Genomic DNA, 14,507 nt, shown 5'->3' with positions numbered 1-14,507 from the left:
AATTTAATTACATTTAAAAGATACATCAAGTATAATATATACACAGAATTGGTTCAAACTCATTTGTGGTTATCATAATTTGGTGTAAAATTACGGCGTGCGTTTCTTTCTGAAAAATCAAATAGGGTACATCAGGCAAGTTGGACAAGTGGGTTTGAAGTACCGAAACTGGAAAATATTCTTCCCATTACGAGCTGGCAATACGACCTGAATTAAATAAATATGAACTAATAAAAGTACAATTCATGTAACTACACAATTATATAGCAGCAAAAAATAAAAGTATTACCTTTTATAGATTACTGTCTTTGAGTTCTCTACCAGCACTACAGGAAGAATTGCTGCTACTGCTATCACTGCTCTCATCTCTCCATAAGAAATAATCTTCACTCCCGTCTAACGAATTTGAGATTCCTGTTTTCTTGAAATTCTTTTCAATCCTGTTCAAAGAAATCATGTCCCAAGCGCACAATATCCACTCACAAAGAAGTTCCACAGGTGGTTTCTGAATCTTGCCTATTGAAGTAAGTTCGTGCACACTTCCTGCCATCCAGCACTGATAAGAGATTTTGCACATTGTCCTTGAATGGTTTAACGTCCAACAGTTGAAGTACCGATGTCAGTCCACCAGGAATCACTGCTAAATCAGTTTTCATGGTTTCTAATAATTTCTTAGTGTTTTCCGTCAGGTGGCCTTGAAAACTGTTCAACACAAGAAGTGCCGGGCATCAGCTGTTACACCAAGCATTACAATACATCATTTTTTGCTTTCAGTAGTGCATACGATAACATTCATTTAAGAGAGAGTGCATTTCTCTTCATAAAATGCATCATCCAGCCCTGGCTAACCTTAAAATCTGAGACAATGATTCCAAGTGCAGCAGCTATTTCTCGTCCTTTATAAATACAGCATTTCATGAGAAACAGCATATCCATCATTGCGTAACAAAATTATATTTAAGCAGATCCTCCTCTACTTACGGGAGGTCCATAAAGTGCTTTGCAATACTTGGTCGTTTGAAGTACAGTTTTCTGTTTCTGCCAGCTATATTCAGACAATGAACACTTGCATCCCGCTGCCCTATTCCCGTATGTTTCGATGTAACTGATTACCATGAGTTTGTATGATGCAGTATTACTCTAATACTTGCTCATTATAGAATAACAAACAATTCTGAGATCACAAAAAAAGCATGTACCGCACCAGAAACACACGAAAAATATAGACATGATACGGCATAGGTTTTTGGGCTTATGCTATGTCAAGAAAATAAGGTGAAATTCTTACTGGAATACAGCATCACTAGTCACTTCTGCTCTGATTCACTCACCGAATAGTGCAGTAATACTTCCTACTGGCTGCACAGCGTTTGGAATGCCTGGTTTTGCAATAGGAAGGCTGCTACTTGAGTAGTTGACATCTTTATTTTGAAAAACATCTGGAACTACATGATGGATGATTGAAGAAATAGCGCATCAAAGAAAGGAACATTTCTTTTTTCTGCACTTTGGACCCAAAAATTGGGATGCGTAAATTATTCAAGGGTGTTCATTATGCAAGAAAATATGGTACTTTTCCAAAGTAGCTTTCTTACTCTCTCGAATAAAAAAAATGCTTTGGCAGTTCATTCTGTTTCTGACTGAAGAGTGAGAGGAGAATGAGAAAGCGATCACTATCACAGAGGTCAAAGTGTACTTGCCACTGTAACAGGCGAACTGATGCACAGCCAGGAATGAGAATGTACTGCAGTGAGAAGGTTTTCCTGCGTTGAGCACACAAACATCAAATTGGTGACTCATTCACTTAACAATTCTCCCTCTAGCGAGGAAGACAGAGAGCCCCAGAACGTGCTACACGTGTTCTCATCTCCCAGCAAGAGAAAAGGAGATCTTGTAGCTCATTTACATGAATATCATAGTCCAGTGATAAGTACATGTTGGTGTACATACTGCAATTGCTTCCAGCTGAATACATAGTGACACATATTCACTGAAGATGTTGGAACAGATTAGGGTCAAACGTCTGCAGCTGCCCCACCATCTACAGCTACTCACTGTTTGAGTACAGACTGTATCTGCTCATAGTCTAGTTGTGTCAAGTTCCCAGGTAAAATTCCTGTAGACAGACTATGGCAGCTGCATTAATGGATATCAATTGACGTAACTTGGCTACGGGACAAATATAACTTTTGTGGATCGAAAGATGATGAAATTATGACAACTGCTTGTCCTTCTTCAGTCCAATTATCAGCCATTTCTTGCTATCTCCATTTTCTCCTCAGCAGAGGGAGATACAGAGGCAGAGCACTGTGTAAATAGCGAGTTCACCAATCGTGAATGGTATCAATCAATCAATCAATCAATCAATCAATCAATCAATCAATCAATCAATCAATCAATCAATCAATAAATATTGATCTGCATTTAGTGCAGTCGCCCAGGTGGCAGATTCCCTGTCTGTTGTTTTCCTAGCCTTTTCTTATATGATTTCAAAGAAAATGGAAATTTATTGAACATCTCCCTTAGCAAGTTATTCCAATCCATTCCCCTTCCTATAAGTGAACATTTGCCCCAATTTGTCCTCTTGAATTTCAGGTGGTACTGGGACTTGTACAGAGCACCGCTATGCTTGAATCAAAGCATTGGTCAGTATATATACACTTCTTTTTCTACCGCTTTTCCCACGCCTGTGGGGTCGCGGGTGCGAACTTTGTAAGACATGGGGATTTTGCCTTGTTTTACGGCCGGATGTCCTTCCCGACGCCAACACTATATGAAGGGATGTAATCACTGTTGCATGTTTTTTGGTGGTGGTTTGTTAGTGTTCTTCTTCATGGGGGAACTAGGTTACCCAGAAAGGGATGGAGCAAGAGGGTGTCAGGGCCTCTCGCTCTTGCCTACTGTTTGCCTATTCTATGGAGGAAAGGTGGCAGTTGGAGAGCCAGTTCCCTATAAAATTTACAAATTTTTGCAAAATAAGGCCACCAGACCAAAGTGGTATAAACTAATGGACAAAAAACCTTATTGAACTAGCATTAACAAACCTTCTAAATCAGAATGAAATCAGAATTATAGTCCAAACATGGAGATTTGAGGAAGAACAGAAACCTACACAAGGAAAATGGTCAGAGGAACAGAAACTTGCACATTCCTTCAGAATGAAGAACTACTGTGCATAAAGGAAGGCTGAAAAACATGCTGATTCCGCGTGGTCCTAGGTGACCCACTCTTGAATAACAAAAAACATAACAGAGTCGCAAACCGGCTTGAATGTGCAGTTTCTATCTTGAGATGTGCTAACAGGGTTCTCTCCACTGAAGTCTCGCTTGTTCTTCAGTGTAATGTCGAACCTAGAAATGTTTACTGACTGCATGAGCAACTCTAACTTACAAATTATTTCCTTTGAGGGCAGCGTGGTGCAGTACATTGAAGCCTCGCTTGTTCTTCAGTGTGAAGTCCACCCCAGGAACGTTGCAGAGTAGGTCGATAATCTCAGTACTGTCTTTACCAATTGCGTCGTGGAGGGCTGTATCTCCATAAGAGTCCTGGAACATTAAACACATAGAACTTCATTTAAAACTCTCAGAATTCATTTTGTTATCTCCTAAACTTCACAACATTTATATTTAAGACACTCAGCTCTGGACTCCCTACTTACACTGGCTTTTTGTAGCACCAGCGCATGTGCTGCTACTGTACGTCTGCTACACAAAATCAGCATTTATTTCTGTGCTATATTCATGCTCCATGTGAATCAGCAAGAAGAGCTAACTAATGTGACAGGGTGAGAAGATAATAAGAGCACAAAACATACCATTTAACGGACTAAAATAGGTCTTAAGTGATGAAGTGCCACTGGTTGTATAACACTAGGTGAAACTACCATAACCTCCTTGGGCCAACAGTGTGTAATTTTCTAGTGTCATTTGAAAACTAAATCTGGGTAATGAAATAAAATATTAACTTGAAATAAATATAAATAATGAAACTGGGTGCCACCTGCAAAAGATTTACAGGAATAATTGACTCTGTAGAGCATGAATGAACTCCTCCTCCCAAAGTGATGGTCATCAGGCTCATGAGGCTCTGAACTTGCTTTATTGCCTTTTCTGCTACTATTTAACCCTGAAAATATATTTGGGTAGCATGCCAGGCTTTTCCTTATTCCACCAATTAAAAGATTTGCTATCAGTTTCACTACTATTGTCGCGGCCACCAAATTAGGCGGGTGAGGAAAACTGCACTGTCGTCAGATATGGGAACGGCGAAGCGACAGATGGTCGAAAGTCGCTTACCTCCGAGCACGGACTGGCAATGCTGATCGCGCAGTGCTGTCTAGCTGAAGCCCATCCGCTCCAGGTCACCTTACCCGAGTCATTCCGTGTCATGCAGCTGTTGAGCTCGCACCGTAAGTGCAGTTAAAGATGGATAGTGAATGTGTTCAGTCTGGTGTTTCTTCGGGTCTATTATCTGAAGAGGACGAAGTAAGTGCGAGAAACAAACAAGAAACTCCTCTGAAGCGTCGTCAGTTGGAAGGACTTAAGAAGGATTTAGCCAGCCAGACAAAATCCATAATTGTTAATGTATTGCAATACGTACAGAAGTTGGCCGACTCAAATATTTTGCAGACTGTGAACTTCAAGAAAAGCCAAGAATTGACCGCAAAATGTGTAATGTTAGCCTTCGTTCAGTCCAGAGATGTGTTAATGAAGCAAAATATTCACCCAACCATAAAATACTTTCATCTCCAAGAAAAACTTGATAAATCAGCTCTCTCTTGGGGCCATGATTTAGTAAGGTTGCCACCCTACCACCGCCAATACAACCCAATTGAAATAATTTGGGCTCAAGTCAAGAGAGAAGTGGCAGAGAGGAACAAGACATTCAAAATAATAATAAAATAATATTAATGTTATTTGTTTTACGTGCCACTAACTACTCTTTTACGGTTTTCGGAGACGCCGAGGTGCCGGAATTTAGTCCCACAGGAGTTCTTTTACGTGCCAGTAAATCTACCGACACGAGGCTGACGTATTTGAGCACCTTCAAATACCACCGGACTGAGCCAGGATCGAACCTGCCTCACATTCAAAATAAAGGACATAGAAAAACTCATGTCAGAAGCCATCGACCGTGTGACTGCTGCAGATTGGGAAAAATGCTTCAATCGCGTGGAAAATCTTCAAGCAGACAATTGGGCTAAGGAAATAATAAGGGATGAGAGAATGGAGCCATTCATCATTAGTGTAAATGATGACTCGACAGATAGTGAGATTAGTGATGACAGTGACTAAGAAATCTTAGACTGCCTTTTAGCTAGAAACCGATTCTTAATCCATTGTAAATTAATGTAAACCTATTCTTTAAAGTAGTTCTTTTTCTATATTATTCAGTCCAATATACATTATTCAAATATTTAAAGTTATCAAGTAATAAAAGTATTTACGGCGTCCTGCAGCCTGTGCTGGCGTGCGCGCCCTGAACTGCCTCAGCTAGCGTCATTTACATGATTGCTTTCCGGGCAATTTTCCAGGAAAACTACAAGACTCACAGAAATGTGTTTCAGATAAAAAATCTAAGTCAGGCGATTTTTTACATTTTTCCCGCAGACAAAATGTTATTGGCTGAAGAAATAAAAAATTGGCCGCTTACTGAAATTTTCAATACATGATTCTATGGATTGAAATGTAACTTGTTTAAGATTTTAGTTTTAATAATTATTTAAAGTGGTTTATGTGGAAAATAGTTACACCACTGAAATCAGCAGTCTTTTCTGAAGCTTGTAGTATAATTTGTTTCGAAACATTGTATGAAGTAACATCAGGAGCTTGAGAGAGAATAACTTGCCTCGTGCTCCGAAATGATGTGTTCAGTTAGACATTTCTTCGCCAATAGCTACATAACCTTGGCAACAGCGTAATTTCTCTGACCCGTCTAATTTGGTGGCCGCGACAATAGAATTTACTCCCGAAACAAAACAAACAATAACAATCATCATGTGATGAGACCAATATAAACATCCACAAACAACATTTACAAGCTACACACCACAACTACACATGGTTCTGAAGGCCACGCTTCAAATTAACTATTTCCTATTTTAACCGTCCATTGCCCAGGGATATTGAGGGTTCGTAGGTCTTGAAATTAAGCCTCGGCCGGTGTCAACGGTGATGCATAAGTCTCCACTCAGGGCATGGACATTCGACGAGTATCTATGCAGTTCTACTGGCATTTAACACAAGATACTAATTATCGTAATAAATCATTGTTCATCAGATTATGCAAGATTAAAATATACCTCATTTAAATAAGAAGATATCAAATGTTAGTTTCCTGGAAGAATCTTCCCAATTTAATGAAATTATAATAATTAAATTACTACAATAATATTTACAACGTAGGATGATTGGATAATAATCAGATGAACGAAATTAAAATCTTCGTTGACTGATATTTATATAATTCACCATAATTAAAATCTTAATTAAAATTGAAAATTCTACCTTGATGAAAACAAATATGGAACTTGGTAAAGGCTTACTCTCATTCAGAAAAATTAATTCATTATTATTAATTCTCCGCCCGTTATAAAATAATAAAGTGAAAAATATCTCACTTGTTTCTATTGTTCATTTATCCAAGATTTCATCTTTCAACGCCCTACCATTCTGTCGTTCTTCTCATAAATTGCCTAAGTGCTAATCAACTTGAGTTTCCTAACAGTGATCTGTCATCAGCATGACCATCCTTAAAAATGTGATCATCCAATATTTAAAAGATTTGATAGTTGGATTCAGCAATGATTCAATTGAAATAAAACAGCATGCGCCGGAAACTCACGTTCACCACCTAAAAAAAATTGCATAATATCTAGCTGATACTACATAATCAATAAGATTTGAAAATGATTAATGGCATCTGGTTTCGTCGGAACTGTCCTCCTGAAAAGAGTCGTGAAGGTCTACTATCTACAAAGGTTCATACTACAAGCAACTACACAAATAACACAACCTAAATTACACCAGGTGATGATAAATTGATCAATATGACATCCTACCATATCCATATTATGTTTATTTAATGTCAAAGACCTCTTGTCGCTACTTATTTGTTCAAAATATATTCGATATCCGCACCATATCATGCCGTAAAATAGTGTCTCGATGATCGTACGCCAATCTACTCATAACCTTCGGACTTGTCACACAGCAAATTAATAACAATGTTAATGCTTGCCTATCTCGGATTTTTAACTTGTATGACGAATGCTTAAATCCACTTCTCAATCCTAAGTTCATTGAAAATCTCGAAACTTAACCATTGTGCTTCACAATACCTATCCTCAATGAACCCTTTTATTATAACAACATTATTTCACCATTAAACACTTTCTCGACGACCCTATTCTCATATTATAAACCATAATTCAAGTGCACAACACACATTCACAATTCCTTACCCCAAGAAAATCACAAGCATCTGTCCGAAGAACCTTACCATCGTTGCAAACATATCACAATCATCACGGTACCAATATTACGTAATATACGCAACGGCACAATATATGCACATGATATTATCACAAGAAGACCTTTTTAAAATAGACATTACATCACATCACCTTACAAAGTATTCATGCAGTGCTCGTATGGTTTAAATTACGAAGACAATGCCTCCTTTCATTTGCAGTAAACATCAAGAAACTCCGAGTAATTCACAGTAAAATACGCATTCTATGAGTTAGATCTCGCATAGGACAAGTGATCTTAATATCTTCGCATCAGACTTAACCGTAATCACGAGTATAGCGGGGCACTTATGACTATCGCTTTAGGTCACTCAAGCTGTTTCAATATCACTTCATCATGAAAATAAAATAAATCTACACTACCACTATGCAACTACAAGATAGAGTAAAGAAGAAGAAATCTTGGGTACTTATCGATGAACATCATGTAATTAATACTGCTCTCAATCCTCCGTTCCATTGGTCATGGTTTGGCATTCATTTCAGCATCATCTCCCGGGCCTGTTAGGACGCTAAATCCTTTTAAGCCCTCATATTCGTTTTCATCATCACAACACAGGAATAGTCTTCATACACTATGACTCCAAGGACCTGAAACTTATAAAATAGAGTTAGTATAGTGATACAGGCGTTGTATAATTTCCCACTATTATTCCTGAAAACTCGCCTTATTTAACAACAAGTACGGAATCGTTATTGAATGCAATGTAATTATCTCCTTAATACGTCTTCTAATATTTCCTTTGAATTCAATTATTCCAAATACTCCTTCTCAAGATGCGTGTATAGCTATAAGATCAACCTTCAGGCTCCGTTTTTCTCATTTACAATGCAATTGTTCATAAAAACAAAAGTTAATTTCAAAATTGTTACATTAATAATGTTGGTCCGCGTTTCATATCTTAGGCTAAGTTGGTTAACTTATAACTTCTCTTCCATATGTTTTTGATATTTGAGGAAATGAATTCCTAGACAACACCATCTCTTGTAATTAGACAGATGCACAAAGGAACACATCACCTTCCTGACGTATGCAGTCGATTTATTTCTTTCAGCGCCTTCTTGATCCTTTAAGCTATAACGTCAAGTCATGGCCTGCGCCACGTTATTACTGGACCCGAAGATCATATGGTAGACTTGCCTTTCACGCCGTTTAAAATGTAAACTTCACTTGCTAGCCTCAGTTCATATATTAAATAATATCTCACGACTGTAGGCATCCGGTAACCACGGGGTTCTGAGCTTATGAACCTCCGTTCATAATTTATATCCATCCCATTCTTTATTTAAATAAACGAGTTATTTCCGGCTATTTGACACAACTGGATGTATTACAACTTGATCTGCGGCTGCTGGACGTATTTTTCGAGTAAATCCGGTTGATCTTTTCTTTAGCATAACCTTCAATGGCTCAGCAGCTGATTCACATGCCAGTGAACGGTTATACTATGGACTGTCCATTCTCAACCTTGTCTTACATTAGCACAATAGCATCATCACTGTGGAATCTACTTATCCTGCGATAACTGTATGTTAAAACAAACCCAGTCACCTCACTATTCTCTATTAATCAAACAACTTCACCATGTAAAGAAAACTTCTGTGGTCTAGATGCAAGACAAATGTCATGTCAAATCAATCAAAGAACGACCAAGGGCTGAACACATGACCTAAAATTTCTTCAAGCAATAGTCAGCTCTGTGCCATTATGCAGCGTCTGTTCTCCAGGTTAGGGGCGGCTGCACAAGGCGTCTGTACTCATTATCACCTCACTGGATCACATCCAGAGTTGTAATTCGGGACTTAGTCCCACAGAGGTTACACCTTGACAGTCAACCATGGAAGGTCTGTTAACCTCTTCAGTGGCACGCCCGAGAATTTCTCAGTTATCACACGCCTGCCCATAACGTCACCACCCGAGAAATTCTCGTTTCGTTGCAGTGTTCATTTCGCGATCGCCCCATAATTTCTCGGGTACTGTAATCTCTTTGGAAAATGTTTTCCAGCATTCTCAACAGGTGGCGGAAGGATTTCCAGCTGTATTCATGAAGCTTCTGGCCTAAAATATGCCTTATCTTCTCTACTTTACATATACAATCTCTGGCCAGCTGATGAGGTAAACAGAAATGGTGAGCGTGAAACGGTAGAGAAGTTTGTCTGAAGACAAAATAAGAAACTACAAAGATGAATCTCTAATTAACATTAGTATTTCTGATAGTAGTGATACTAATTCTATTGATTCTTCAGATGATGACCTTCTTAGTAATTCTAGGGAAAGTGAAGAAGATATTACGTCAGAAGCTAAGGTGATGGTAGATGTTGAAAATACATTCGTGTGGAAAAAGTGTAAATCTGGGGATAGTGTGCGACCTAATATAATTCCATTTACGGGAAATCCTGGTGTGAGAGTTGGATTATTACCAGAGGTGAGTGCTATTGACTGTTTTGAACTGTTTATAATGTATAACAGATGAAGTTGTAAATTTGACAGTGAACGAAAAAATTCATTGGCCCTATGCTAAAAGTGCACTAAAAAACTTGTAAATAAATCTCCGCATGCAAGGGCACAGTTTTGAAGAAAACTCTTAGATAATTTGGAAATGTATTGTGTTAGTATTGTTGATGGGAATAATACAAAAGCCTGAAATAAAAATTTATTGCTCACAGGACAGTATTCTCAAAACACCAATATTTTATGAAACCATATCACAGGCCCACTGTAAAAAAGTGTAAATAGATTGTAAAGTAAAATTTTTTATTAACCTTGAATAATATATGAATGTGTTCCCTTAATAATTGTTACTCATTCCTTGCTTCCTAAAAATAATTTTCTCCAAAAAACCTCACGTTTCTGGCACAGGAGGTCTGCCAAAACCCGCCACTGAAGGGGTTAAGAAATACTCCACCGGTTGAACCAAGAGTTCAGAGATACGGTGGGCTGCCACTTAAAAAGATACTGTGAAATCGGAGGCACGGAAATACCCCAGTACCACATACACGAACGAAACAAAGTCAAGAATCAAACCAAAGCAGATAACCTATTTCCCTACACACAATATAAACCCACTCATGAAAACCGGTAAACTAAAAGTGATCACCGACATAATGGACCAACTATTAAGTTAAAAGAAGGTATAAAATGGCTCAACCTTTCAATACTATTAAAATAAGAAATGTAAGTTTACATTCCTATTTAATTAAAATTGGTACCGGTTTCAACCAGTATTCTTGGTCATCATCAGCCGATCACAAGTAAGTGTAAAACAATGCACAGATAATTAAAATGCAAAGTTAAAATAATTCTGTTAGTTGCTGTTAGTGAAGCACTAAAATCTTTAGGGAGCACTGTGCGTTGAAGTTTAGTCAAACACAAATAAGAAGCACAGGTAAAAAATGCGAAGTAGAGATGAAACCGTCAGATGCAGTTAATGAAATGAAATGGCGTATGGCTTTTAGTGCCGGGAGTGTCCGAGGACAAGTTCGGCTCGCCAGATGCAGGTCTTTTGATTTGACACCCGTAGGCGACCTGCGTGTCGTGATGAGGATGAAATGATGATGAAGACGACACATACACCCAGCCCCAGTGCCAGCGAAATTAACCAATTAAGGTTAAAATTCCGGACCCTGCCGGGAATCGAACCCGGGACCCCTGTGACCAAAGGCCAGTACGCTAACCATTTAGCCATGGAACCGGACGATGCAGTTAATGAAGCACTATAACACACTATGGAGCACTGTTAGTTGAGTTTTCAGTGCTAAGAAGAAGTCTCAAATCATATACGTATTCTACAGTTTCAGTTCAAGATACACAGTATAATTTTAAGGATCAGAACTGCATGTTGATAGTTCTAAAAATCATGAAGAAGTCGTAGATCACAATATGTTAGTAAGACGTATGTTAGAGAGCACTGTGCGTGAAGAAGTCTAGAATCAAATAAGAATTTAAATGTAGTACGGAGCAACTTCTTGAAGAGTTCAGTTGCAATTCATAAAGCACTGTTTAAATTTAGGGATCAGCACTGCGTGTTGATAGTTCCAAAAATCATAAAGAAGTTGTAAATCAAATATGCAAACAAATGTAGTGTTTTAATATTACATTATATTTAATATTATCGAGACCAGAAAAGATGTTGCACTGTACATACATAAAGCCATGGGAGGTTTTGGGGTTGCCTTTTACTGTTTTGTTATAAAAACTGCAGTTGTTTTATTTGCGCACGTTACATATAAAAAGTTTTTAACATTTATCAATCGTACTGACTTTTACAGCGAACGCGCTTTCCAACTGAGCTCAAGTTCACTAATAACCGTAATTTCTGAAGTTTTGATGATATTTTTTCTCTTTCCAATTTGATTGTGATTAGTGATGGGTAGAATTTAATATAATGCATTTGAGAACTTTTGAAAATCGATACTTACATTCAAAACCAAATTCTAGTGTTCAACATAACCTTTAAAATTCGATGTAGGCCTTATTTAGGTGGTACAAGAATTCCAGAAACTGACTATGAACAGTATACTGGTGACCTAATTACAATGGAAGATTAAAAAAATGGATTTGACCATCCTGGTGGGCGCTTTTATATCTAATGTACTTTATTTTCTTAGATTAGAGAATTAAAAACTACTTGTGGTTGATTGTTGATTGGTTTGGCGTTATTAGATTTTTCAAAGAGTTGGCTGATCAAAGTTGCTGAACTGAAAGAAGTTTTCACGGGGAACTGACAAAGTTTCCCCAGTGAAACTGAATGTAAAGTATAGAGACGTTTAAGTCGCATACCGATAATTAATGTTTCAAGCCGGCTCCACAGTCTAAGTTGCCTACCTCTCCCCCAGAAGGCCCGGGTTCGATTCCCGTTCAGGTCAAGCATTTTTACCTGGATGAGGGCTGGTTCCAGGTCCACTCAGCCTATGATTACCTTTAATTGAGGAGCTATCTAATGGTGAGACAGTGACCCCAGTCTAGAGAGCAACGAATAACGGCCGAGAGGATTCATCACACTGGCCCGGCGTCACTTCGTAATCTACAGGCCTTTGGACTGAGCAGTGGTCACTTGGTAGGCGAAGGCCCACTGGGGCTGTAGTTGGGTTTGGTGTGGGAGTATTTGTAAGATTATAATTATACATATTTCATTTTTGTGACGTTTAGCCAAATTGTTTCAGTCATTCCCGGATTTTCCGTTTTCCCATGTTGTACTTTATTTTTTCTGTGCTCCTGCCAAAAAAATGGAGAATTGAGGTTCAACTGTACTGTGATATAGCATTTATTAATTAATCATATGTTTTCAGGTACAGTATATTTAAATCCTCCTCCTCCTCTTCTTCTTCTTCTTCTTCTTCTTTCGATTCGACCATCTAAGGACCACGTCTTACTGCATCAAGCTTTAACATCCTCCCAGTACTTTCACATTAGTTCTCGATGCCGTTGCTTGCTTTCTTCAGTCTACTTCTTGCCTGTTGGAAGCTTACGATTTACTTGGAAACATCGGTGTCTGGTTAGTTTCTGTTTAAAGGGGGCACGTTCCCAGATATAGTTGTCTGTAATTCCCACTTCTTCTAAATCTTTGTCCACCTTAGTGAACCCAGCTCTCTTGGTTTTCTTTTTGAGAAAGTAGGTGAAAATCCTATTTGTCAATTGCATTGGGTTCATTCTTATCATCGTTGACCAACTCCAGTTTCCCAGGTGTGGCATACTAGCCCCTTCCATTTTGTTCGGTCCATGAACCGTTCTTCATTCACAATCCACTCCCAATCCTGACCTCTCTCCTCTACATCCTTCTTCACTAAGTCTGTCCATTTTTCTCTAGGTTTGCCCACTGGTCTCTTTCCCCTTATTTCTCTTTCATACTCCTTTCCTGCAGACCTGTTGGCACTCATTCTTTTCACATGACCAAACCACTTCAGTCTTGCCTTTTGGATCTTCTGCAGTAAGGAGTCTTCTAGTCCTACATCCTCTCTACTTTTTCATTCCTGATTTTATCCCTCCTGGTCTTCTTGATCACTGTGCGTAGGAACTTCATTTCTGCTGCTTGTATTTTCGAGTTGTCCTTTCATGTTAATGTAGCGGTTTCCAGGCTGTTTGTGAAGATAGGGTTGTAGTATGACTTATACAGTGTCATCTTGGTTTTGAGTGGTACTTGTTTATCCCATAGTAGCTCTCTTACTTGGAGGTAATAATGTACTGCTTTGCTGATTGGACTGTTTACTTCATATTTAGCTAAGTTATCCTTGGACATTATACTACCTAAGTACTTAAAAATCTGTGACACTGTCCAGCTTAGTGCCATTTAGCGTGATTTCTGGCTGATTGTCACCCTTCTCTACCTTCAACACCAACATTTTAGCCTTGTTGATGTTTAATCCATATCTCTCAAACTCCTGACTTCACCCCTGCAGTCTCTCTTCCATATCTTTCTCTGAGTTACCCCAAATTACTACATCATCTGGAAATGCAAATGCTTTTAAGTCTTGTTGCCCCTTTTCTTCTAGCACCTTTAATATGGTATCCATTACAATGATAAATAATAGGGGCAACAAAGCACTACCTTGATGTACTTCCCATTTTGTCTCAGACCAGTCTGACAGTCCAGGACTGACTTGTACACAGCTTCTGGTTTTCTCGTAAAGCACCTTAACTTTTGAAATTAGACTGTCTCGAACTTTGAGCTTTTTCAGGCACTCCCAAATTAACTCCTTTGGTATGCTGTCATAGGCCTTTTCAATGTCAAGGAACAGTAGATATAAAGGCTTCTCTTTTTCCCAATGTTTTTCTAATAGCATCTTGACAGCAAATATAAGATCTGTTGTTGATCTTCCAGGCCTAAAGCCATATTGTTCCTCTTATAAAAGTGGTTATACAATTTCTCATAATCTATCCTCTCTAATTTTTTCCAGTATTTTTAGTCCATGAGAGAATAGAGTGATGCCACAGTAGTTCATTATATGGCAGTAAAAAGTAATTCTCTGTTTCCTCATG

General features: G+C 38.4%; 1 protein-coding gene across 3 annotated transcripts in view; it reads right to left on the bottom strand.

The window, feature by feature from the left end:
• Positions 1-14,507, bottom strand: part of mib2 (mind bomb 2) — a 223,286-nt gene that overhangs the window by 88,937 nt on the left and 119,842 nt on the right. For all 3 annotated transcript variants that reach the window (XM_067155808.2, XM_067155799.2, XM_067155789.2), the window contains exon 13: positions 3,391-3,545. In XM_067155808.2, coding sequence (XP_067011909.2) covers positions 3,391-3,545 — 155 coding nt within the window. The remainder of the gene's footprint in view (positions 1-3,390; positions 3,546-14,507) is intronic.

Source organism: Anabrus simplex, chromosome 1 (assembly GCF_040414725.1).
Source record: "Anabrus simplex isolate iqAnaSimp1 chromosome 1, ASM4041472v1, whole genome shotgun sequence".
NCBI lineage: Eukaryota > Metazoa > Arthropoda > Insecta > Orthoptera > Tettigoniidae > Anabrus > Anabrus simplex.
The sequence above is the reverse complement of the archived record's forward strand: the minus strand, read 5'-3'. Positions and strand labels throughout refer to the sequence as shown.